Here is a 26,767-nt window from a genome sequence, read left to right as displayed (position 1 = left end):
TATTATACTAAACAGTAAACAAACCTGAACTCTATTCGGGATGGAGGTACCATCTCTCACTTCCAAGGCTGTTACCCATAAAAACATCCTTGAAAATAGTCTTGAGCAATCAGTGTCTTGTTCCCAATAAGTTCAGAAGCAGGAGACCCTCAGAGAATTGTCTCCCACAATGATGTCTTCTCTGCCACCTAGAATTAAGGTACAAATTTGAAATGGGTAAATGCATAGGTGTAGAAAATATGTAAATAAACACAAAATTTATTCGAGCTGTGAAAGTACAATTTTATGCTCTCGACTTAGAACTCCAGAAACACTTTACAGCTAATCCCTGTATTTAGTTTCCACATATGCTGTTTTTCAAAGAAAATGGAGAAAAAAAAAATGAGTAAAATTTCCTCATTGGTTTAAGTTATAGAAGTATGTATATTTAAAAATTATTTTTATTTTTTATTTTTTTGATAGCTGGCCATATGGAGATCCAAACCCTTGACCCTGGTGTTATAAAGCTGAACTCTAACCAACGGAGCTATCTGGCCAGCTATAGAAGTAGATTTAAAAGTTTCTTGTTGTGCTAAATGGACTGATAGTTGTATAATATTCTACCTACTGTCCATAAATTACAGGAAGAAAACGAAGCAATGTCACAGTTCATCCTTCACAGCCTGTTACTGCACAGATGGTAAGAGGTTTTGAATCATGTCCCACACAGAAATAAGGCTTAAAAACTTCAGAAAATGTGTCGGTGAAAGAATGGATGTGAGACCTGTCGTTCAAATTGTAGAAGGAAATCTCGCCCAGCTCATAGTCCAGATAAACACCAATCCCTCTGGGCTTTTCCATCAGCAGCAGAGTGACTGGAACCGCACCTTGAGCCACATAGTCACCATTCCGCAGCTGAACTGTCCAGCGTCTGTTCTGTCCCGATGGGGGCCGCTTTCCCTTCCTGGAAAGGGAGTCTTTACAGACCCCCACGGTCCATTTAGGCTTGTCATCCACTTGGACCTCCCAGTAATGCCGGCCGGAATCGAATCCCTCAGAACACAGGACGACTGGTGACACTGTAAATCTCCTTGGATTCTGATGAACTCTTTGCTTTTTCTTCACAAATGTCACACATTTCTTATCCTCGGAGACAAGCAGATTAGGGTGTGCTGTCTCGGGATCTAGAGTCACCTCTTCTCTAAACCTCTGTATAATCTTTTGAAGAGCCACATTCTGTGGAGGCAGACAGCACGCTTCTCTCTTTAACTGGAAGGAACAGAGCGCGGGAGGTTTCAGGCCTTCACACCTGCCCAGGATGCTCCTGATGTCCCTCAGCAGCTCCACTTCCGACATCACACTCTTCTCGGCCACCTCCGTTAGCAGACCTTTGACAGTGGCAATGTGGTCTGAAAATGCTGTTCTGTTTGCACTGAGTTTCTGTTGAATGTCCTTCTCTTCCTCAGCTAACCTTGAGAAAACTGCCCATTGATTATGTTCTAGAAACTGAGTCAGGTGCTCAAATTCACAGGACACTTTCTGTGCCTGGTTTTCCACCTTCTCTCTCAGTTCTAATAGTTCTCTGTCTTGGGCGGCCAGTAGCTTCTGAACGTCCGCCACTTGCTTCTTCAGGGGCTCAATGTAGCTGCGGAGCCTTTTCCTGTGATGAGAGGCGGCCTCCTCTACGGGTCTCACGTGGTGGCCCTGGTGGTCAGGGGGCTGAGTGCATAGGGGACACAACACCTCTAGGTCCTCCTGACAGAAAAGGGTCAGGACCTGGTTGTGCTTCTCACACAAGGACAAATCTTTCTGCCTCTTCTTCTTGCTCCGGGTGATGTGGAGTAGCCTGGCAATGTCAATCATCCTTCCCAGCTGGGTGTTGCTCCTGAAGGTCCCCTCTTGGCATTGGTGACGACAGACAGGGCAAGGGAAACTGTCCTGTAGATTCTCCCAGGATTGTCTGATGCAGGAGTGACAGAAGTTGTTCCCATATTCACTGGTGATGGGGTCTCTCAGGTCATCCAGACAAACAGGGCACTTGGCCTCTGCCTGGACTCCTGACAGGACTGCTGCCACCTCCATTGGGCTGTGAATGAAGGTCTGGATGGAGGTGGGCTTTCTTCAGGAGGTTGGCTCAGCAGGCACTCTCCAGGGAAAAGCAGATGCACCCTGCGATCTCACTGTCCTTCCTGTGTTGAATGCCTCCTTGTCAATTAAGGGCAGCTCTTGATGTTCTGAGGCCACTGGCCTCAGTTGCAGAGGCAGGTGCCCAAAGGAGTTCCACTGCCACTTGCAGCCAGTCACAGATTTGTTGGGCAAGTAGCTGCCAAGGGCAGAGAACAGGAATCCAAGCTCAGCAGTTCTCAGAGTGCCTATTAGTTCCTGGGAATGAGAAAAGATTATTTCAGAAATGCTACCATTCATCTTTTGGCCCTGGACACTACCATATTTGAGGCAACCACTGATTCTTCTCTCTACCCCCAGGAATTGATCTATGCCCAAGTCAACAGCACTGGGCTGCATGAGACTGCAGAAAGTGTATGAGCTTTGGGATTAGATCCCCTCTCCCTGGGTACCTACTGAGGACCTGGGAAAAGGACTTAATTTACTCAACTCTAGTAGAATCAGGTATACAAGGACAAAAATCCCAACGTCAATCATTGCAATCTGGTGAAAACCTAAAACACAATTCTGGTACTTCTTGGCTTAAATCACACATATTTCTGACAGCACTGTATTCATAATGTACCGACGTTTACTTGTTTTTCATCTAACTTTCTCAACTGATAGATATATCAAGCTGTGTACATAAGTGCATGGGAGTTGGACTAGATAGACTTACTCTGAAAATTCTGCCAACTTGGAAAGCTTATCTTCACATGATGCACAGAAAGAAATTAGAGGTCAGGGTTTCAATGTGTAACAAAACTGAGAAACACATACTCAATTACTCTTTGAAGTTAATGGTGAGCTACCAACTAGTAAGGATTTGTGGGGATTAGATTCTGAGAAGAGGAGACTGGAACTTTCCTTAAGATGCAGTTACTGATTCTGAAACAGAAGCTGAGAGGCTAAGTAGAGCTTTCAGCTGAATCTCAGGGTTGAGGGAACAAACTTGGAGTTCAGAGCACCCTACAGGGGATAAATCCTGGCAAACACCCCAAGGTTAAAATTGGGATCCGTGAAGTGCTACACAATAGAAGTTGAAATCAAAGCTAGGCTACGTGAAAGTCTATCGATTTGAGTAAATTCAAATCATAAAAACAAATGGACAATTATGAAAACAAAGCAGATGACTGGTAATAACACAGACACAGGAGAGCGGAGAAGAGGAGAGAGCTGGCCAGTTAGTTCAGTTGGTTAGTGTGGTGCTGATAAAAGTTGCTTTTGAGACATGTAAAATATTGTAAATGCCGTGGCATTTATGGCACAAATACTTTCTTATTCTAAGATGGAGAGATTCCATGCTATATAACACTATATCAGAACTTCTTTTGTAACTTTTACATGTTGAGAAATAGGCTCAATTTAGAATAGGAGAAATGTAAGTTACTAATGCAACTTAAACTCTTATGTTTCTTGTTCATTTTTTTTTCATATACTAAATATCCTGTAGTGACAGACTACCTAAAGACTCAAAACAAGGAAAACAAGGCAAATTCTCTGGCACAATTATGTCCTTGCTCTTTAATCAAAAACAATGAAAGAGAATATGAAAGGCTTAGGGATGGGCTGGCCAGTTACTCAGTGGGTTGGAGTGTGGTGCTGATGACACCAAGGTCCAGGGTTCGATCCCTGTAACAGGCCAGCCACCAAAAGAAAGGCTTAGGCATTATGACCTACAGATAGGGGATTAATGAAAAACACATCTAGTGGGATATAAAGCAAAATGTGTTTTGGTTGAGGGTTGACCCATGTAGCCCAGAACAAAAACTAATAGGATATTTACATAGTAATTCTTTTGCAAAATCATTATTTTGCTGAGGTAATTTCTTCTGCCTAGACAAAAAAATGCCTTCTCGAATCTTCAAATACCCAAAATCCTAACTATTATTCAAAGCTAAATTCAAATGTCACCTCATCTATGAAGCCATCCTTGATCACCCCAATCAGTAATTTCTCCCTCATCCACTTTCACAGTACTCATCTCACACAGCCCTACTCCTCTACTGCCCAGGCGGAGAGTGTTCTATCCTGCTATGTCCATAAAGTACATAATCTTGTAGCTTACATACATCAGGAGCTCACAAAATATATGGTAACCATTGACTGAATACTTTTGACATTTCCTCAGACATGACATAAGATGCTGATAAATGAAAGCCATATAGCATGTAAAAAACTGAACCGAGAGACTAGCCACTGAACAGCAGAATGTAATTCAGGCCTAGGAACAGATTCCTCCCTCCAACTTCAGGTCTGAGGCCCCCAGAAAGGCCTCAGGTGGATGTGAGATCTGCCTAAGTGTTTCAGTTCTTTAGAGAAGAGATTCAGGATTCTGAGAAGGTACCAGCTCTTCAAATCTGCAGAAGATGTAATGCTTCCAGGTACTGGAAGGGGGCATGGGTAATCATTTTGGGTTGAAAAGCAGTCTGTTTCACATGCAGACCCTTGGTTATATTCACTGAAAGTGGGGCAGAGACTGACAGCCCATGTTCAGTGAACACAAAGGGAAAAGTAGACAGAATGTCTCTTCCTGGAAAAGCAGCAGTGTGGGGGCCCACGAGCAGAAAGAAGCTAGTGGGGGAACTATTTTTTCTTTTTAAGAGGAAAAATAAATAAGCTCCCAAGTTAAGAAAGGCAACTTTTTTCCTTACTTTAGGAACAACAAAAACAACCACTACCACCAAATGGGCCCTCAACATAGTCTTTTGACAGCCTTTCCAACCAAATGGCTAAACCATTTTAAACAAAGTAATGGGAGTAGGCTCTAATATTTACTAAACACAAAGAATAATTTTGAAAAGACAATTACATGAGCAATGTCAATCCACTTCTCGATGATTCTGGCTCTCTGCTGAGTTTTGAGTTCTTTGCCCCCCAGGATGGTGCTGACAACACATTTGGTGAGGGTATTAAACTGAGAGATGGTAGCACGGATCGTAGGAGCCAAATGTTTGTTTTCCTTCTTATCCCTTCGAGACCAAATGCAGCCCAGGCAGTGGTGAGGCACTACTTTCTTGAACAGTTGCTAGAACAAATGAGGAATTGACTTTAAGACAACAGAGACATTTTATACGGCAAAGCACATCATCTGGGGCATCTGTACGATGGTATTTTGTGAAGACAAATAATCCTTTTCAACTTGATTTGCCTCATGGTGTCCATTTCAATAGACAAAACTAAATAATTAAGACATTAATGCATCAGAAAAGCCTACGTGATCTTTTAAAATCAGCTCAACAGAGCAAATAGAACACAATGACCAAAAGAAAATTTAAATGACTAAAGACATTTTTAATTTTCTGTCTTGCAAGAAAAGCCAGGGTAGATAAATGTGGTTAAGGTTATTTTAACTTCAATATCATACCCAAGGTGCATTGTGGGCACTCATGATCATGAACTACCTATAATGCAACTAGATGCTCACTGACTGCCTGAAAGTGACTCACAGACGGACAGCACATGCCCCCCCCATCAATGTCACTATTCCACATTCTTTAAAATGAAGAAAGTAAAAAACATACAATAGGAAAAACTATTCCATATCACACGGTAGAAGGAAGAAAGAGGGATTTAAATCCTGATTTCCAGGTCTTTTCCTAAAAATAATAACCAACAAAGTTTTCCATCTTTGTCTTATGCTATCATTGTGGAACCAAAAGACCAATGTTTTTTAACAAGTCAGATTCTCATTTGTACAACAATTCAGTATAATTTGTGTAGGGATTTGTATAAAAGAAAAACACCAGGATTTACTTCATACAGACTATCTGATTTACTTCTGATACCTTACTTGCATCCTCATTAGATGGAAACTCTCCTGCTTTCTCAAAACTCGTTAAGTGCAGAAGAGCTAAAACCGTTGTGATAATTCCTAAAAGTCTCCTTTAAAAAAAAAAAAAAGAAAGAAACTGGTACTTACTAGCTAACACTGAGCTAAGAAATGTCACTGACAATCAAATATGTACAGCTAACAAAAATATTCAAACTTCAAAAGTACAGGAAGCACACATGGAAATGGGCTGCCAGATAGGGTCACATGTGGATTCGGTGAATTCATTTTATCCTAACTTATCCTTTGACCCTTTACGATCCTCCAAATAAACAGTTCAGAACTTGAAATATTTATGAGTCTGAAGGGAGAAACACTGTGGAACAGGGTAGATTTTGTTTCACTAGGATTAGAATTCTTACTTCCCTCTGTGTCTTGAGCTCCAAGTAAAAAGCACCTTCTTCCAGATTTGCAAGAAGAGCTTAGGCCTGAATTATTCAGATGATTGATTCAAGTCACATCTTAACTCTGCATTTATAGGCACAGCCTCTCTCAAGGATTCAAAAAGACTTAAATCATATTGCCCCACCAATACTGTCACTCCCCCATGTTTAAGTGGAATCACATCTGAGACACAAAGAGAAGACGTACCGCGTCCATGTAGGTCAGCTCCTCGGCCACGAGGTCCTCTGAGAAGCACGTGAATTCTGCTGACCCTCTGCCCTCCAGCTCCTCCTCCTCTTCCAGGCTGAAGGAGATGGTGTTGGGAAGCCCACCTGTTCACATCCGAAAAAAATCAGTAATTTGGTGCCCGTGTATAAGACCTTGTTTACAGAGTCAAATGGGACCTCTTTAGGAAGAAGAGGGCTAGACCTTCAGAAAACCCATAGGGAAATAACAGCAGACCATAAATCTGAGCAAAATGGAGGTCTTCCCCAACTCTGCTTGTTCTTAGATTCTTTACTACCTTCAGGGGCCTCATGCTGTCACTTTGACAAACCACGGGTTCCTACGCCAAGGACAGAGCCAGGTTAGGCAAAATCTGGAGAAGCAAAGTGGGGCCCACATTTGGGGTCACCCTCATTGTGGGCACCCTCAAACTCTCCGATCAGCTCCAGGACTAAACCAAGTCATTCCTAAACCCCGACCATGTAATTCTTAATTTCTGGGCCACTTCTAACCAGAAGCCTAGAAGGACTGGGCATGAAGACAGGCCAGGCTTTGGGGGTAGAATGGGCCATTGTGGTATCAGAAATACTGACAAAGTCCTCAGAATTCTCTAAATGTTCAGAGTCCCTTTCAGCTTCCACCTAGAGTTAAGTATGCATGAAGCAGCAGAATATAGCCTTAAACTAAATTCATCTGAGCCTTATTATAGACAAGCCCATCAATTAGCAAATTACATAGGGCATAGCCTGAAGAAGTAAGAAAAAAATCATTACCCAGGACTCCAAATAAAAAGCTGAAGGGCCGAGCACCTAAAACAGGACCTCCAGTCTCCATCTGGAAAAAACTAGAATTGGATGAAATTTGACTTGAATCCTCAGCTTCCCTTCCCTGGAGGTTTTCCCCAATTCCTGGGTTGTTTCTCACCTCATCCCCCTTCAAAAAAAAGATCTAGTTGCATTCAGTCATATCTCAGCAGAAATTTAAATCAGTTACTACTCCCCCAGAAGAACATTTATATTTTAAAGCTTTTCTCTCTTTCTTTGTAGAATGAATGACTTTTAGGCATCTTGGATCAAGTGAGGGTAGCTTTTTCTTAGTTTTGTAGGGGAAAGGGAATGCTAAGTGTGGGCCCTACAACAATTCCCCTACCAGGGCAGCATGTGGGTACCTGTCTACTCTGGTGGCAGGTATGTAACCTAAAGATTGCCCCATTACCCCGGAGTTGAAGGTCCTCATGCAAATGGGGACTGGAAGAGGTAGGAGGGGATTACTGCCTGGCCCCAAAGTCTGGGACACAAACAAGTGCCAGCTAAAGGAAGCTAAAACACTCCATGATATGGGGGATGTTAAACAGTCTGATTTCATCACTTTCCCTCCACACTACTCAGGTACTCTCATTCAGTGAAGGAATGAGAAATTGGGGGTCTAGTGGTTCAGAATGGGCCTCTGATCCCTCTTGCCAGCTACTGTATAGATATGTATCAACCACCTTGCAATGCAGAGGCTGACCCACTTCAGCCAAGCAAGGTCTGTGCTAAGGCATGATCTCATTCATTCATTCAACAAACACTCATGGCAGCCGCATATGTTCATATGTCTAGAATGTTGCTGTGCATGAAGAGTACACGGTCCTTTCTCTCTGGGGCCTAGTTCATGCCTTCATTGTTTCTGCTTTTCGTTCTCTTCCAGAAGTAAGTAAAAACTTCAAGCACGATTTTACTTTTGAAACATACAGGAGAGCCTGTTGCTTTTGCTGGCGTTAAGACTGGGTAAAATAAACACATGGGAACCAAGGCAATCTCCTTCTCCCCTGCCTCGGCCTGCCAAATGAGCTCTGCCTTCCAGTCCCTGGGTTGGAAACAATGAGCGACTGGTCTCACCGGTTCCCAATTAGGCACAGAGCCAGGAGCAGCCCCAATGGGGAGAGCTGGGCTCCAACACAGCGTTTTCCACTCCAGCGCAAAGCCAGGTGTGCAGGCCCCGAAGGGAGCTGAGGCTTGCAGCTGGAGGTGTGCCCCTGCTATTCAAACATTCCCGGCAGATGAAGTCACCTGAGATACACAGTATCTGGCAGTCTGCTTGTAATGATGCAACTGCATTTCGCCCTCTCCGCTCCCCCAAATATAAAAAATGCAGCAGGTACTGTTAAGAATTTGAGGTTATTTTCTTTGGAGCTGATGCAGCTTCCCTGATCAGTGCCAAGGAATCGCTTCCTTTCCCTGAGGAAATCAGCCATCACTTCAGAGAAATGCCTGTCACAAGCTCCAAGTAGGTCAGCCACCATGGCAACCATCACCAGCACCCCAGGGAGAAGATAAAACGTCATGCTGGAAGCTTGTCCTAACCTCTTTCTGACTTTCTTCAAAGCCTGATAGTTATAAACACCCCATGACCTAGAATGGCAGCCCCTCCTTTGCCCTTGAAAATGGGGGGTCAATTCCTCAAATAGGAAAAAACAGCCACAGAAACTTCCTTTGCTGAGGCCATTAGAGATGCTAAATGATGGTAATCTGCTCTGGCAGGGGACACATTACAGTGATGCTTTCTACCCTGAAGGAGAAACACCTTTTCTGAGCTCTGGGGAGGGCAGGAGCAGAATCAGATTTAATTTCTTGTCTGCTGGATGGGGGTGCTTGTTTATAGAAGGAGGAGTTATCAGGCAAACAGTGAAAAGCAAGTTCAGCATGGTACATGTTGATGGTGGAATATAAAAATCTCATCCAGGAGACCCTCTTCTTCTTGGTAACAGAAGAAACCCTAGGAAATTACTTAACTTCTCTCAGCCACAGTTTCCACTGTTTTCTCATCTATAAAATAGGGAGCAAACTAGGTGGTCTTGAAAAACACCCTCTTTGCTCTAAAGCTGTAAGGCTCTGTAATTAGCACTTCAGTAACCTTGAGAATTTTACACCCATGTCAATCCTTCAGCAGCTTGTCTTCTGAGGGCACCAAGCTTTCCTATTCAACCGGCATAGGGAGAGCTTTCCTCCAACGTGGAGGCTGGAAATCAGAATCTAGCTTTTCCCTGTGAGCAAACGCAGTACTCACTGTCAGTTTCCACTTCTTGCTTCTGAAACTGCTCAAGAAGGTTTTGTGCTCTTCGCTCTGGGTCAGAGCCTGGCATCATCCGTTTGAGATAATCCAGGAGCTTCTGTAAGCACGGGAAGTGAGGGGGTTCTCGGAAGTCCTCCACGCGTTGGTCAAGCCAGGCCCTCAGGATTGAAGCGATTGCACTGAGAATGAGAAATGGATAATCACTGCACCCAACTGGCTGTGGGGACTCAAAACAAGCCCTGGGCACAGAAGCCTGTCCCGGGTAGACCCTGGGAAAACTTGAGCAGGTGGCCAACAGGTGATCAATTTATCCAAAAGTTCCTGGAAACATCAATGAATTTTAAGCACCTTAAAACAAGCTGACCACACTTATTAAGTGGTGATTGAGTGGTGGGGGGAGACTGATAAGGTTCAAAAAAAAAAAAGAAGAAACCTAACCTTCGGAAAAACCCATACAGGGCGGAAAAAGACCTGTAGAAGAAGCTTTCGTGAATCCTGAAATAACTTCAAAGCAATCTGTACACAGTGGGATATGTGGTTTCCAGTTCTGGATTTGCTCAAATCAGAGACCACAAGATCTACCATACTAACAGTTTAGGAAATAACTGCCTGCCATTAGGCTGGAAATCCATCTGATGAAAGGAAGTGCCTGGGTTTGGAAAAGATAAATGCATAAATTTAATTTTACAAAGATCTCCAGGGTTTCAACATGAGTACCAAAATATCCCCTTAAAATTATCCTTTTGTTTATGTATTGTAATGATGAATAAGCTAATTATCCTGATTTGGCCATCATGTATTATACACAAATACTGATAGTCAACTCTGTCCTCCACAAATACGTATAATCAATTAAGTTTCAATAAAGCAAATAAAAAATAAAGAGAAAAGAACATTGAATATAAAAAAAATCCTTTTGTTTCTCAAATTACAATGAGGAGAATGTTTGAAGAGACAGAAATAGTAGGGTAGAAAAGTTACATCTCTGAAAAATAAAGGAAAAAAACTTGATAAGGAAGACCACCGAGAAGGTGATTTCCTCTGATGTCTCTACAGGTCACCTGCAGAGTTCACTTTGGGTGAAAAAAGGGCCCGGGTCCCAGGGTGAAAGAGACAAGAGTCATTGTGTGTGTACTGCTCCCTCTAGACATGTTACTGATAACACAAGCATGTTGTCTTTAGGTTAGGAGCAGTGCCTCACTCAAGGGAAGAGACAATCAGCTGAAAGGTAAAGAGGATAAAATATTTGGAGTGCGATGATTATTCTATGCTTTATATTCAAAGAAGACTCTACGGACACTCCTGAACCAGGCACATGCTGGGCTGTGTCCTGTGGAGAAGAATAGCTGCCTCATCAGCAACCACCCTCCCCCACAGCCCAGGCACATTCGCTGATGATGGCTGGAAAAGATGACAGGGACCATGCATGTTCTATTGACAGAAAAACAACACCTCGTCATAGCTAAAGACCTAACTGACCAAAAATCTTTCAGCTAGAAAAATCTTTTAGCAAATTTTAAAATTATCATTATCTAAGGGCTGATCCCGTGGCGCACTCGGGAGAGTGCAGCACGGGGAGCGCTCCCGCCGCGGGTTCAGATCCTATATAGAAATGGCTGGTGCACTTACTGGCTGAGTGCCGGTCATGAAAAAGACAAAAAAAAAAAAAAAATCATTATCTAATTATACTTCAAACAAACTGTTTATTTAATTTAAAAACTATGACTAAACTAAAAGTTCTTATCCCTCTTATGTGAGACTTAGGCTAGGCTTTCACAGGTGTGTCTAACTTTCCCGTCTCGGTCTCATACCAAGGAGCAGAACTGTGATCGAGGCATAAATACAACTAAAGCCAACTTAATGCTGAACTTTTGGAATTGAAGTACAAACAGAAAGAAAATAAATGTGTTAATAACTGTTTTCACTACTGTGTACATCACTGTTTCACTAATGTAGACATTAAGGCATTTGGAACTGTAATATTCAATTATCTACACCTAAAGTAGATGACACAGGGCCTGCCCATGGCTCACTTGGGAGAGCGCGGTGCTGACGACACCAAGTCAAGGGTTAAGATCCCCTTACCGGTCATCTTTAAAAATAAATAAATAAATAAATAAAAGTAAAGTAGATGACACAAAACCATTAAAATCATAGAAATAACTCAATACTCTCCAAATCTTTAGTCCAGATTACATAAAATTATAAACAAAAATTACATTCCCTTCCAGAAAGCTAGAAGAAATTAATCTGGATTCTGGGGTTAATTGAAAACGTAAGTAAAAATGAAATCAATGGACACACATAAGCAATCATCGTTTCTTCTTTCTTTTACAAAACCAAATATCATGAATTAAAGAAGAAAATGATGAAGTGGTAATTAAATATTTCAGTTTTATAAAAAATATATTTTTTGGGCCGAGCCCGTGGCGCACTCGGTAGAGTGCGGCGCTGGGAGCGCGACGACGCTCCTGCCGCGGGTTCGGATCCTATATAGGATTGGCCGGTGCACTCACTGGCTGAGTGCCGGTCAGGAAAAAAACGACAAAAAAAAAAAAAAAATGAAAAAAAAAAAAATATATTTTTTTCTGTGAATACGTTCCCTTCCTTCCTGACAAACGTTGAGCCCAGATCAGTGGTGCACACAGGTGGCGTGACAGCCTAGAACACAGGAAAGCCTGACATTTGCATATGGCAGGTTGACTCTTTGACTCTTTTTTTTTGAAGCAGCTGATCAGTATGGGATCGGAACCCTTGACTTTGGTGTTATAATACTGTGCTCTAACAACTGAGCTACCCAGCCAGCCCCTAGCAGGTTGACTCTTCCAGGACTTCTGTAAAACGTTTTGCACTTCTCAAAATAGGAATGAATTAATCTAATTAATATTACTGCTCGCTTATTAACATTTCTTAATATTTCAGTGAGAAGATACTCTCTCGATGACACTAATGGAAAAACAGACATGGAGAAGTGATCATTCACATGACACAATGACAGCCAATAAGAACGTCAGCCTAACAATGAGACAAACAACCTAATGACCCCTCAGTGTTTCCTAGCTTAAAAGAACACCCAGATAGAAACACAAAATTATAGACAGAAACCAATGATATTAATACACCATTTACTCCTTAACTGCTCATAATTATTCATTTTAAAATGATAAAACTCATTATTTATTGCAAAAAAAGTAAGTCTTACAAAAGAATATAAACTAAAAAAGCAAAATATCTACTCCCCCTTCATTCTAATCCCATTCCAATCACCTCTTTTCAACAGTTTGGAGTATATTCTTCTAGACCTTTCTGTGGATGTGTATACATATTTAAATACACATACCATGTATATACAAATCAGCATGGGTTTTTCACTGAACGGTATGTTATAGACACCTCTCCATTCATTACCTCCAGATCTCCCTTACTGTTTCTCACAATTACATAGTGTTCCACTGCATGAAAGCACCATAATTAATTCAAGTATTCTTCTACTGGTAGGCAGAGAGTTAAGTTATTTTTAGGTTCTCACATTACAAACAATTGTAAAATGTGTACCCCTGTTTACGTCTCTGCATACTTGTGAGTATTTCTCTAGGACACATTATGTAGAACTTACTTCCATAGAAAGCCGCAGCCTCAGAAGGACTGGGGAGCTCTAAAGAAGGACCTTAGTCCAGATCAGACTTGCCCCTAGGTGCACATTTTGTCCTCCTCAATATGATGTTTTTAACTAGTTCTGGTAATCTATTCATTTTACCTTTTGCGACAATGACCTTCCCGCAGCTTAGTTTAAGAGGGCTTTGAAAGTTCACCCCAAACCTAGGCACTGAATTAGCCAGAAAAAGCATTTCACACACACACACGAAAGGAATAAAGGAGGAGGAGGAAGAAGAAAAGAAGGGAAAGACACACACAAACAGCACAGTAAAGCATGAGGCAGACCCCTGCCCTCCTTCCTAATCAGTGGAATGTTCATCAGTATGCCAGAGAGAGAGGCTTTCTGCAAAGGCCTGGACATACACCCAACGCTCACAGTAGCTTTACGTTTGCCAGCCCTGGGGAGAAACTTTCCATTCTTGATAGACTAAGAAGCGGATAGAAATGAGAAACTTAAGATTTCAAAAAAGAAAGCAACATCGCAAAATCATGACAGAAAACAGGATTACTGGCCAACAGCTTTTCTGTCTTCCCCTGCCTGGCTCCACTCCTGAGATCTAGCTTATACACTAACCAGAACTGAATGGGAGTATGTAAAGAACCCTACTACTGAAGGGAAATGCTGGTTTGAACTCACAAATTTACAGGAAAGGAGTGACTGTCAGACTAGAGAAGCCGCTTGGCTCTGTGCACAAAACAGGAAAGGAGGCTTGCAGGAGGAAAACCTGACTTCTCATCCTAGCTGTGCCACCTGTGAACTAAGGGAACCGGGACAGGTTCGCTAACGCCACTGACCCCTATCTGGAGAAGAGACATAAAAATACCTGCCTTCATCCGCCTGACTGATTGTGATTTCAAATGACACAATGACAATAAGGACATTTTGAGGCACCTGGAGACAGAGACAATTGTTAAGTCTGCAACTACTTGCCAAAACTCACAAAAGGAAGAGACTGAAAGAGGTAAAATGGTTTGGTGAAAATCAATCAGCACTCATGGAAGTCAACTCAAAGAATTTGCTACCTATCAAAGGAAAAATGACATAGAATACAAACTGTGTGCAACGCATACGGCTCCAGAGCCGCTGGAAGATGATAATTGCCATGAACAAATGTTGAGTGCACATGTATGGCGCACACACACGCACAAAAGCACACGTGTGGGCACACACATGCATACGCGTGCACAGATCATACACGCATGGGGGCACATATGCACACCCACCAAGGCATCCTCCCTGGGACAGATCAATGCAAAGACATTAAATTATAGTATTAACTCCAAGAGGGTCTTCCAGTGTCCGGCCGCAGGCCAGCCTTAGTGACTGGGGCGCCGGGGCCCCGGGGCGGCGACGTGGGGCGGGCGGGCGGACAGACGCCGGCCTCGGGCTGCCTTCGTCGACCCCCAAGCTCACCCGGAGCAAGCAGCCGCCCGCCAGCTGCCATGCAGCCTCCTCACCCGCTCCCGCCGGCAAGCAAGGTAAGGGAGCGGGAGAGTGAGGCAGGCTTAGGCGGAGCGGCTCAGGGCGCCCGGGGGTTGGCATGGCCCTCAGGCCCGGGGCAGCTGCACGGCCAGCTGAATGTCACCCCGGGGGGCGGCGGGGGCCAGGGCCGAAGGCGCGCCGCCCTTCCCCCGGCCCCACGAGCCGGGAGGCCAATGACCTGTGGCTTCTAGAACCCCAGCCAGCGCGGGCTCCTTGGAAACGGTCGTCAGTGCCTCCTCAGTGCCATGGTGGCCATGGCTTCTGCAGCACCTGATACAGACGGAGAGAGCGGGGCGTGGCTAGGCCGGGGGTCAGCCTCACCGTGAGGGGCCCCGGGGGTCCGTCGTGCCCGGAGTGCGGCCCGGACCCTCGGGAGCGGCCCCCTTGCCCTCGCCCCATCTGTGTGTTGGCGACACTTAAACGCCTCTCATCGACTCACCTATCGCTTTTCCTTCCCTCCTAGCCGTCGCCTGCTGTCCGGACCTGCTGGCTCTATTTCCGTTGTGGAATTTTATTTTGGGCTGTAAACTTACGTAAGTTAGGTTGACTGACCAGCCATCGGAGAACACCTCTCCCAACCCTTCACGAGTCCCGTTCCTTTAGTGCTCACCAAATCCTGCCCAAGAATTCAGGGAGCCGTCAGTCCGTCCCAGGAGCTGACTGCACACATTCCTATAAGATGCCTGATGGGTTTTGTACTTGTCAGTTTTGCTGCCTCTGTGCTCCTTCTATGCTTTTCCTGAAAAGTGATTGGGTGGCGTGTGTGTTTGACTTGCTCTCTCCCAACCGGGAAATTGGAAAAATAGGTACCTGAAGCACACTTGTTCTCAACAACTAAAAAGTATAGCTTGGCGAACAAAATACTGCTGGGTTTCCTCTTTATGTGAGGGGCAGTCCTCTGGTCTTGACCCCTTCACGGGATTATTGTCCCTGTGAGTATCTTCATGGTGTGCGTTCCTGCACTTAGTATTTCCCTGTGTATGCTTTCCCAACTTATTTGCATACAAAGTGTAACAGATCTGAGAATAAAGAGGCTGTGAACCTTTCATTTATTAGCTGCAGATACTTATGAAACTGCAGATTTATGGGAACCTGTATTCTGCTCTTAATGATTCTAGTCTGGGTCTTTCATTTCCAGATGATGCGTGAGGTGATGCCAACCATCAGTGAAGCCGAAGGCTCCCCAGGAGGAAGTGGGAGCCATGCATCCGGCTCCCCTTCACAGGCAGACACAGATTCACATTTTGAACAGTTGATGGTCTCCATGCTAGAAGAAAGGGACCGACTTCTTGACACTCTTAGAGAGACTCAAGAAACGCTGGCATTAACCCAGGAGAAATTACACGAAGTTGGCCACGAAAGAGATTCCTTGCAGAGACAGCTCAATACTGCACTTCCACAGGAGTTTGCTGCATGTACGAAGGAACTGAATGCATGCAGCAAACAGCTTCTTGAAAGGGAAGAAGAAATTGCTGAACTGAAAGCAGAAAGGAACAACACCAGGCTGCTTTTAGAACATTTGGAATGCCTTGTCTCTAGGCACGAGAGGTCTCTCAGGATGACCGTGGTGAAGAGACAGGCACGGTCCCCAACCGGTGTGTCCAGCGAAGTCGAAGTGCTCAGAGCACTGAAGTTGTTGTTTGAGCACCACAAAGCTCTGGATGAAAAGGTGAGAGAGAGATTACGAGTAGCACTTGAAAGGTGTAGTTCATTAGAAGAAGAATTAGGTGCCACACACAAAGAGCTAATGATTCTTAAAGAACAAAATGATCAGAAAAAAACACTAACAGATGGAGCGCTTGACATGAGCCATGAACAAGAAAATACCCCGAGCACGAATGGAAAGAGATCTTCTGATGGTTCGTTAAGCCACGAGGAGGACCTTGCTAAAGTAACAGAGCTCCAGGCAGTCATAGACAAGCAACTGAGGGAACAGAGCCAAATGAAAGAGCGCCTGGCCGCCCTCTCCAGTCACGTGGTGGAGCTGGAGGAAGATCTCTACACGGCCAGGGAAGACTTGATCAATTCTGAGGAGATGAACACGAAATTGCAACGGGACATCTGTGAAGCCATGGCCCAAAAAGAAGACATGGAAGAGAGAATCAGTCACGTGGCAGAGCTGGAGGAAGATCTCTACACGGCCAGGGAAGACTTGATCAAATCTGAGGAGATGAACACGAAATTGCAACGGGACATCCGTGAAGCCATGGCCCAAAAAGAAGACATGGAAGAGAGAATCAGTCACGTGGCAGAGCTGGAGGAAGATCTCTACACGGCCAGGGAAGACTTGATCAAATCTGAGGAGATGAACACGAAATTGCAACGGGACATCCGTGAAACCATGGCCCAAAAAGAAGACATGGAAGAGAGAATCAGTCACGTGGCAGAGCTGGAGGAAGATCTCTACACAGCCAGGGAAGACTTGATCAATTCTGTGGAGATGAACACGAAACTGCAACGGGACATCCGTGAAGCCAAGGCCCAAAAAGAAGACATGGAAGAGAGAATCAGTCACGTGGCAGAGCTGGAGGAAGATCTCTACACGGCTAGGGAAGACTTGATCAATTCTGAGGAGAGGAACACGAAATTGCAACGGGACATCTGCAAAGCCATGGCCCAACAGGAAGACATGGAAGAGAGAATCAGTCACGTGGCAGAGCTGGAGGAAGATCTCTACACGGCCAGGGAAGACTTGATCAAATCTGAGGAGAGGAACACGAAATTGCAACGGGACATCTGCAAAGCCATGGCCCAACAGGAAGACATGGAAGAGAGAATCAGTCACGTGGCAGAGCTGGAGGAAGATCTCTACACGGCCAGGGAAGACTTGATCAAATCTGAGGAGATGAACACGAAATTGCAACGGGACATCTGCGAAGCCATGGCCCAAAACAAAGACATGGAAGAGAGAATCACTACTCTTGAAAAACGCTACCTCGCTGCACAGCGTGAAGCCACGTCTGTGCATGACCTCAATGATAAACTTGAAAATGAAATTGCAAACAAAGATTCTATGCATCGACAGACTGAGGATAAAAACCGCCAGTTACAGGAACGGCTGGAATTAGCAGAGCAAAAGCTGCAGCAGACCATGAGGAAAGCCGAGACACTCCCGGAGGTGGAGGCGGAGCTGGCCCAGAGGGTGGCAGCGCTCTCGAAGGCTGAAGAGAGACACCGCAACATTGAAGAAAAGTTAAGACAGATGGAGGTGCAGCTGGAGGAAAAGAACCAAGAACTGCAGCGGGCAAGGCAGAGAGAAAAAATGAATGAAGAGCATAATAAACGTTTTTCAGACACTGTTGACAAGCTACTTTCAGAATCTAATGAGAGGCTCCAGCTTCATCTGGAAGAGAGAATGGCTGCTCTAGAAGATAAGAATTCTCTGTTACGAGAAGTTGAAAATGCAAAAAAGCAATTGGAAGATACACAACATGATAAGGGTCAGCTCATCTTAAACACTGAAGCATTGAGTGCTGAACTAGACAAAATGAGACTAAGAGGTGCTTCACTTCATCATGGCCGACCCCACTTGGGCAGTGTCCTGGATTTCACGTTCCCTGTGGCAGACAGTCACACAGATTCCTACAGCACCAGTGCAGTGTTGCGGCGCCCCCAGAAAGGCCGCCTAGCTGCTCTATGGGATGAGCCTTCCAAGGTACAAACTCTTAATGAACAGGATTGGGAACATGCCCAACAGGCTAGTGTCTTATCAAATGTAGCACAAGCTTTTGAGAGCCATATCGATGTGTCTGATGGCAAAGATGACAGGGACACTCTACTCAGCTCAGTTGATCTGTTGTCACCCAGTGGACAGGCTGATGCACAGACATTAGCCATGACGCTTCAAGAGCAGCTGGATGCCATCAACAAAGAGATCGGGTTGATACAAGAAGAAAAGGAAAACACAGAGCAGCGAGCAGAGGAGATTGAAAGTAGAGTTGGTAGTGGAGGCTTAGACAATCTTGGTCGTTTGGGATCAATGAGCTCCATTCCGCTCCACCCTGCTTCCTCCCTTGCCATCTCCTCCCCTCCAGGCAGCGGCCGTTCCATCCCAAGGAGGATTCCTCACAGCCCAGCCAGGGAAGTAGACAGACTGGGCATCATGACTCTGTTGCCAGCATCCAGAGAGGAGGCACGAGACGACACAACAACGATAAAATGTGAAAGCTCCCCTCCGGCCCTCCGGGGAGACAGGCTGCATAAGGGGGCATTGCACACAGTCAGCCATGAGGACGTCAGGGACGTGAGAAACTCGACAGGCTCCCAGGACAGTCCCGTGAGCAATCCCAGCAGTAGTAACAGCAGCCAGGACTCGCTCCAAAAAGTCCCAAAGAAGAAGGGCATCAAGTCCTCTATCGGCCGCTTGTTTGGCAAGAAAGAAAAGGGCCGACATGGACAAGATGGCAAAAAATCATTAGGACACACTGGTGTTTCAGAGACAGATAATGCATCTCAAGATGCCTTGGCACTGAGCAAATTGGGAGGACAGGCTGAAAATAATCGTAAACTTCAAAAAAAGCATGAATTGCTTGATGAAGCCCGAAGACAAGGTTTGCCTTTTGCCCAGTGGGATGGGCCGACCGTAGTTGTGTGCTTGGAGCTCTGGGTGGGGATGCCCGCCTGGTATGTGGCTGCCTGCCGAGCCAACGTGAAGAGCGGGGCCATCATGTCGGCCCTGTTGCACACCGAGATGAAGTGTGAGATAGGCATCAGCAAACCCCTGCATAGGCTGAAGCTGAGGCTGGCCATCCAAGAGATCATACCTCTTCCCAACCCGTCTGCCCCTCCCATGTCGCGAACGACACTCACATATGGGGACATGAACCACGAGTGGATTGGGAACAAGTGGCTGCCCAGCCTGGGCCTCCCTCAGTACCGCAGCTACTTCATGGAGTGCCTGGTGGACGCCAGGATGCTGGACCACCTGACCAAGAAGGACCTCCACGGGCAGCTGAAAATGGTCGACAGTTTCCACACAAACAGTTTCCAGCGTGGAATTATGAGCCTGAGAAGATTAAATTATGACCAAAAAGAACGGGAAAGAAAAAGAGAAGAAAGTCAGAATGAAGTAAAAGATGTGCTTGTTTGGAGCAATGATCGAGTGATTCGCTGGATCCTGTCAATTGGCCTTAAAGAATATGCAAACAATCTTTTAGAGACTGGCGTTCACGGTGCCCTTCTGGCCTTCAATGAAACCTTTGACTTCAACGCACTGGCGCTATTGTTACAGATCCCAACGCAGAATACACAGGCTCGTGCTGTCTTAGAAAGAGAATTTAACAACCTTTCAGTCATGGGGACTGACAGAAGGTTTGATGAAGACGATAAAAGCTTTATGAGAGCACCATCAGGGAGAAAAAAATTTAGACCAAGGGATATTCGTGGCTTAGCTGCTGGATCAACAGAGACTCTTCCCGCAAACTTCTGGGTTACTTCTTCTATGTCTTCACCCTCCATGCAGCCAAAGAAGATGCAGATGGACGGCAGTGTGTCAGGAACACAGAGGTTGGATTCTGCCACAGTCAGGACTTACTCCTCCTGCTAAAGCCTCCTGCTCTTTACCCACACTACTTCTACAGATGACTATGCAGCATTTTGAATCCAACAAAGACTACATTTTAGAATGCAATGGAATCTTTAATCTGTTAATACTTGTTATATGGACCCTAAGATATTTTAGTACAGTTTTTAATTAGTGAAAATTTCATGAATACCATAGAGAAAATATTTTAGAATTTAATGTTTCTTATATTTATGTAAACTTATGACTCTTCATTTATATAGTTACTTACTTTTTCATGTATATCCAGGCTATAAATATCCTTTCAAATCAATTCATGTTCTTATACCTAATTTTAGTTTTTCAAATGAATGTACTTTAATGCTTATATGTATAAATCCTATGGACAAATATAGGGCTTTTGTAAATTATACATTTATTGTAATTATTATTGTTTAATTTTTTAATGATAAACCATTACAGAGAAGAAAAAAAATTAAAATAATAAAAATAATTTTTAAAACAGTATTAACTCCAAGAGATGATTCTTGAATGTGAAGACTAAAAAAGTAATTTCAGAAACCAAATGGAAAGATTAAGATTGTGACACAATCTAAACTCAGGAAGGAGAAAAGCCAGGACACGAATGACCTCCTCTTATAGTCATCTTTGGTGGGTTATTGAGCAAAACTTCTGTCTCAAGGGGAGGTGTAAATCTTCTAAGCACAGGGAGTATGTGGCCAGGGGCAGAAGCCCAAACCAGACAGCCGAGGGGACAACTAGAACTGTGTTGTCCACCTCAGGCACCCTTGGCAATATGCAGAACCACAGTGCATGAGCCTTTTCCAACCCACTGCAGTGGCCCACAGAGGAAGGAAGACATGCTCAGATGGCAACATGTGCAACCTACTAACACAGATTCTTTTTTTTTTTTTTTAAAAAGATGACCGGTAAGGGGATCTTAACCCTTAACTTGGTGTTGTCAGCACCACGCTCAGCCAGTGAGCGAACCGGCCATCCGTATATGGGATCCGAACCCGGGGCCTTGGTGTTATCAGCACCGCACTCTCCCGAGTGAGCCACGGGCCGGCCCCTAACACAGCTTCTAAGGTTTTTCGTTCTAAAAAAACAGACTCCTGGGCAGAATTAATTCACTAATTAAACTGATATTTATTGAGTACCCTTTATTTACATTTACAAAAAACTAATTATTTATGTGATGACTGTCATAATAGGGAAGTTGAGCCCCACAGAAGCATTTAACTTCAGATTGAGCTAGCCTGGCCAAGGCTTCAGGGAGCACTCCCCAGAGGAAATAAAGCTAAAGCTGGGATCATAAGGGTTAGGAGGAGTCAGCAGGGGGAAGACTCTGGGGCGACAGCGGAGGCAAAGGTCCTGAGGCGGCAGAGAGCCAAACACGAATTTTTAAGAGACTTGAAGAACTGTGTAACTGAAGAACAGAAAGACAGGGTAGGAAAGGAGCACAATGGGATCTGCTATACTCGTTGATTTCCCAGCCAACGAGAATCACACTTAACACTGGTAGAAGATATTGTGGGATTTTAGTAACAGAAAGATATAGCTCTAACCTGCACAATTTGCTAGTATAGCTTTAACCTGCGCAATTCCCTTCTGCAAACGCTTGCTAAAACGGGGGAACATATCTAAAGGCATTTTATCTAAAGCAGCTTCTAAGGGGCTGTTGAAATGTAAAGCAGCTTCTAAGGAGCTATTAAGCAGCAGGGGGCCCAGGTACACTAAACATTCCAAGAAGGACATGGCCCCCACCAGGTCCCAGGCACGGGCTGGTTCCTTATCTAAAAGACTCCTTGCCAGGTGCCAAGGAAGATATAGGATTGAAAGAAGCGCCATTATCGGGGATACCAGCCTACTAAAGCCCACCTGTAAATCTAAAGGCGCCACAGATCTACCAGGGTACTAGCCTGCTAGAGTCTGCCCACAAATCCAAGGGCGCCACTGATAACCGACAACTCATCCTGTCATAAAGATCTGTTCAAGAAAAACTGTATAAAAAATGCTTGTGTTGTAAACTGGGGGGGCTTTTCCGAAAGGCAAAGCGCCCCAGCATGCTGGAAAAATAAAATCCCTCCTGCTGATTGCAACGGTCCTGGTCTTGTGGTCTTTGTGAGGCGAGCTGCTCCTTTCTGTAGGATTTGTTCTTGGTGCACGGGTCTTACATTTTTGGGGGCTCGTCCGGGATTGGCTCGCTCTCCCTGGGACCAAAGACTAGAGAACGGAGGATCACTCGAGCAGGTACCGCCATTGTCGGTATGACTGTGTCTGTTTCTTTGGTTGTCAGCTGTAAGCTGTCTGTTATAATCTGGTTTTGGTGGCTCCAGGACGGAATCACCGGTCTGATGTTAGATTTTCTGAGGCTCCAAAGCGGAGCCATCTGAAGCGGACAAGCGGCGGGGCAGACGTGCCGGCACGCCACAGCCACAGGAGTCCTGGAGGACGCTCCAGATTCCTCCGCAGGAGACGAACAGGTTCGGCTCCACGGGAGATCTCTAGGACTAGTAAAGAGACCCCTCCCGAGTTCTCTGATAATCTGGTTGTGGCGCTCGTGGCAGGGGCGCATCTGTGTTTTGTTTTTTGTCTGTCTGGTTGTGTGTGTGTGTGTGGGGACTGACGATTTTCTGGGGCGCCATGGGGCAGACTGTCTCAACCCCTTTGAGCCTGACTCTGAAAAACTGGAATGACGTGAAGGAAAGAGCAAATGATTTGTCTGTGCCGGTTAGAAAGAATAAATGGGTAACACTTTGTTCTTCGGAGTGGCCAGCTTTCCAACCCGGATGGCCTGCTGAAGCTTCCTTCTCTGTGCCGTTGATTACAGTGGTAAAAAGAAAAATTTTCAATTCTGAAAATCTCCTAGACCAGACATCTTATATCATTGTCTGGGAAGATTGAGTCACGGATCCTCCTCCGTGGGTCCGTCCCTTTGTTCCCTTAACAGGTCCAATGGCTGTGTTTGCTCTCCAAGAAGTAAAAAAGAAACCGAGGTCCTGCCGTCCACCGACCCAGACTGGCTTCTTTCTGATCCCCCTCCCCCTTCTTTCCGATCACAGGCAGCCCGGCCGTCCGCACCACCAGAAAATGAATCCGAGGGAGGGCCTGCTCAGGGGACACGCAGTAAACGAGTGGCCCCTCCAGATGCTCTTCCTATTTTCCCCCTGCGGGCTTACGGCCCCGCTGATGAAGAGGGCAACCAGCCCTTACAGTACTGGCCTTTCTCTTCCTCCGATCTTTACAATTGGAAATCTCAGAATCCCCCTTTCTCTGAAAACCCCCAGAGTCTCACTAACCTTGTAGAATCTCTCCTATTTACTCATCAGGCCACCTGGGATGATTGCCAGCAGCTTCTACAGGTCCTGTTCACTACCGAGGAGAGACAACAAATCCTCCTGGAAGCTCGAAAGAATGTGCCAGGAGGGCCGAGCCCATGGCGCACTAGGGAGAGTGCGGCGCTGGGAGTGCGGCGACACTCCCACCACGGGTTCGGATCCTATATAGGAATGGCCGGTGCACTCACTGGCTGAGTGCCGGTCACGAAAAAGACAAGACAAAAAAAAAAACCCACAATATTTCTTGGCTGTCCCCCATTTCCAGGGCAGCCCTGGGCCTTGTGACGCTGAGCACAGCCCAGCAGATATCTTTCTTTAATAAAGCTGGAACGGTAAAAAAAAAAAAAAGAAAGAATGTGCCAGGAGAAGATGGGCGACCTACCCTCCTCCATGATGTTATAGATGCATGGTTCCCGTTAATCAGACCAAACTGGGACTTCAACTCGGTGGAAGATAGGGAGCACCTGAAGGTCTACTGCCAGGCTCTAATGGCAGGCCTCAGAGGGGCAGCAAAACACCCCACCCATTTGACTAATGTAAGAGAGATAACCCATGGGCCCGATGAGTCTCCAATAGCATTCCTGGACAGACTCATGGAGGCATTCCGTCGGTTCACCCCGTATGATCCTGATAGTGAAGAGCATAAGGCTACAGGGACGGTCGCTTTTATTGACCAGTCTAGTAGGGACATCAGGAAGAAACTGCAGAGACTGGAAGGGTTGCAAGATAAGTCATTAAGAGAATTAGTGCAGGTGGCTGAAAAGGTTCATCATACCAGAATCAGAAGAAGCAAAGGAAATAAAGAGAAAAGCGCCAAGAAAAAAATTGTCACAAACTTCTGGCCACTGTAGTTAGGGAGACTAGGGAGCCCAATAAAATGGTGCCAGGCAATAAAAAGGAACCCCTGGCGAAGGATCAATGTGTGTACTGTAAGGAGAGAGGACACTGGGTTCGAAACTGCCCCAGGAAAAAGAAAGAGCCTCAAGCCTCCAAAGTCTTGGCTTTGCAGGAAGACAATGATTAGGGGGGACAGGGTTCGGGTCCCCTTCCCGAACCCAGGGTAACTCTCAAAGTGGAGGGGAAGCCTACTCAGTTCGTAGTAGACCCTGGAGCCGAAAATTCAGTATTGCTACAAGCAAACGGACCTCTTCTCGGGAAAAAGTCATGGGTACAAGGGGCTACAGGGTACAAGCAGTACCCATGGACTACCCAAAGAACAGTGGACCTAGGCGTGGGCCGGGTATCCCACTTGTTCATAGTCATTCCCGAGTGCCCCTACCCACTGCTAGGAAGAGATCCGCTCACCAAAATGGGTGCTCAAATTTATTTTGACCCCAAGGGACCTCGGGTGCTAAATCGGCAAGGAAAGCCTCTGCAGATACTAACCCTCAGGTTAGAAGATGAATACCAATTGTTTGAAATGCAAGGGCAGGAGACTGGACAGATGGATTGGTGGTTAGAAAACTACCCCCAGGCGTGGGCAGAAACAGCAGGGATAGGGAAGGCTAAAAACAGGCCCCCCGTCCACGTAGAGCTGAAGGCTCAAGCCAGTCCTATAGCTGTCCGACAATACCCAATGTCCCGAGACGCACGCAAAGCCAGCAGACCCCCACATTGCTCGTTTGCTCCAGCTGGGAGTCCTACGGAAGTGTCAATCAGCCTGGAACACGCCCTTGCTGCCGGTCCGAAAGCCTGGGACTAATGACTACCGACCGGTCCAAGATCTCCAAGAGGTAAACAAACGCGTGGCCAATCTCCAGGCCACCGTCCCTAATCCCTATAATCTTTTAAGTTCTTTACCTCTAGACAGGACCTGGTACTCAGTACTGGATCTCAAAGATGCATACTTCTGTTTGCCACTGACTGCAAAAAGTCAAGAGTACTTCACTTTCGAGTGGAGAGATGCAGAGACTGGCCTAGCAGGGCAACTCACTTGGATCCGCCTGCCTCAAGGGTTCAAAAACTCGCCCACCATCTTTGATGAGGCCCTCCACCAAGATTTGGCTATGTTCAAGGCCTGTAACCCACAGGTAACTTTGTTGCAGTATGTGGATGACCTACTCCTGGCAGCGGCCGACGAGGAACTGTGTTTAGAAGGAACAAAGCATCTCCTCATGGAGTTAGGAGAGCTGGGCTATCCAGTTGGGAGAGCCACGGGCCGGCCCCTACAATTTCCTTATTTTAAAACACTGCTGGTTCTCTTAATGTTTTCAAATGTAAAAAACTCTCTCTCTCTCTCTCTCTCTCTCTCAAGCTATCTATAACTAACAACAGTTTGGTAAAATGTCATTTAAAACAAAAGTGAAAGCATTTGTTTTCTCCCTATTAATCCCCCCAAATTTAATAACTTTAAATACCCTCATAACTATAACAATGTGGCTATTTTTATAAGTTTAATAAAAATTAACTCTCTCCTTATAACAAAATATAATTTAAAACTTTAAATATAAAATAGCAGGTCTCACTTCCAAGTTCTGACCCCTTTCATGTTGCCTACATTTGGCCTAACTGCTGCTTCATCCTGCTGTTCATCTTCCCCCCAATGTAAAACAAATCACTATAAAAAAGTAAGCCAAAATTTTCCTTTCAATCACCACCTGGGAAAAAGCCTTCCCAACAGCAAAAAATTTATACAAAGAAAAGTAAAACCTTTTCAATCAAGATATTAATCATTAATGCTTTTATAAAAAATGCCTTAATCAAAAAGGGAAAAACGTCTTCTCTACAAAAGCAGTTCTCTAAATTTTCCTGGCCTTAAAGAGGGTGTTTGTAACTTAAATAAAACATCCTGTTCTTAAACAAAAACTTGTAATTAATCAAAAATTTTACAAAAAACTAAATGCTTTAAAAACAGTAATGTCCTAAACAGTTTAACAAACTTTCTAAACTCAGAATCAACTATTATATGGAGCAAAATCCCTTTCCGGAGTTTCAACAATTGGTAATTACACCCAATTCGCAGCACCTAAAATAATGCTGCTGCAGCTGCCCTAAAAAACAATAACATCTCAGTCCTCACCTAGAGTAAATTAAAAAAAACTTGCTATGCTAAATAATACCAACTTTGCTTTAAATGCTTTTGTCTTAACTGTGCCAACCTAATCTGTAACTTTTGCTTTTTCTTTTAA

General features: G+C 44.9%; 2 protein-coding genes across 4 annotated transcripts in view; one reads left to right on the top strand and one right to left on the bottom strand.

The window, feature by feature from the left end:
* Nucleotides 1-275: 275 nt before the first annotated feature.
* Nucleotides 276-26,767, bottom strand: part of LOC134386460 (tripartite motif-containing protein 75-like) — a 49,509-nt gene continuing 23,017 nt past the window's right edge. For 2 of the 3 annotated variants that reach the window (XM_063108657.1, XM_063108658.1), the window contains 4 exons: nt 9,632-9,816; nt 6,566-6,690; nt 4,955-5,170; nt 276-2,361 (listed from right to left, as the gene is read on the bottom strand). In XM_063108657.1, coding sequence (XP_062964727.1) covers nt 649-2,061 — 1,413 coding nt within the window. In that variant the 5' untranslated portion in view covers nt 2,062-2,361; nt 4,955-5,170; nt 6,566-6,690; nt 9,632-9,816 and the 3' untranslated portion in view covers nt 276-648. The remainder of the gene's footprint in view (nt 2,362-4,954; nt 5,171-6,565; nt 6,691-9,631; nt 9,817-26,767) is intronic. The other variant, XM_063108659.1, reaches the window with a different exon arrangement.
* On the top strand, nt 15,916-20,322 carry LOC134386350 (liprin-alpha-1-like). Its single transcript, XM_063108476.1, has 2 exons — nt 15,916-16,848; nt 17,647-20,322. The coding sequence occupies exons 1-2, from the start codon at nt 15,916-15,918 to the stop codon at nt 20,320-20,322; spliced, it is 3,609 nt and encodes a 1,202-aa protein (XP_062964546.1).

The sequence above is a fragment of the Cynocephalus volans genome, chromosome 9 (assembly GCF_027409185.1).
Source record: "Cynocephalus volans isolate mCynVol1 chromosome 9, mCynVol1.pri, whole genome shotgun sequence".
NCBI lineage: Eukaryota > Metazoa > Chordata > Mammalia > Dermoptera > Cynocephalidae > Cynocephalus > Cynocephalus volans.
Note: the sequence above shows the minus strand (reverse complement) of the source record. Positions and strands in the feature narration are given on the sequence as shown.

What these genes read in the sequence shown, in the direction of transcription:
- LOC134386350 (XM_063108476.1), top strand. Translation starts at nt 15,916, where the DNA reads ATGATGCGTGAGGTGATGCCAACCATCAGTGAAGCCGAAGGCTCCCCA. An exon ending in AACGGGACATCTGTGAAGCC is followed by an intron (nt 16,849 to 17,646) that starts ATGGCCCAAAAA and finishes TTGCAACGGGAC; the next exon opens with ATCTGCGAAGCCATGGCCCA.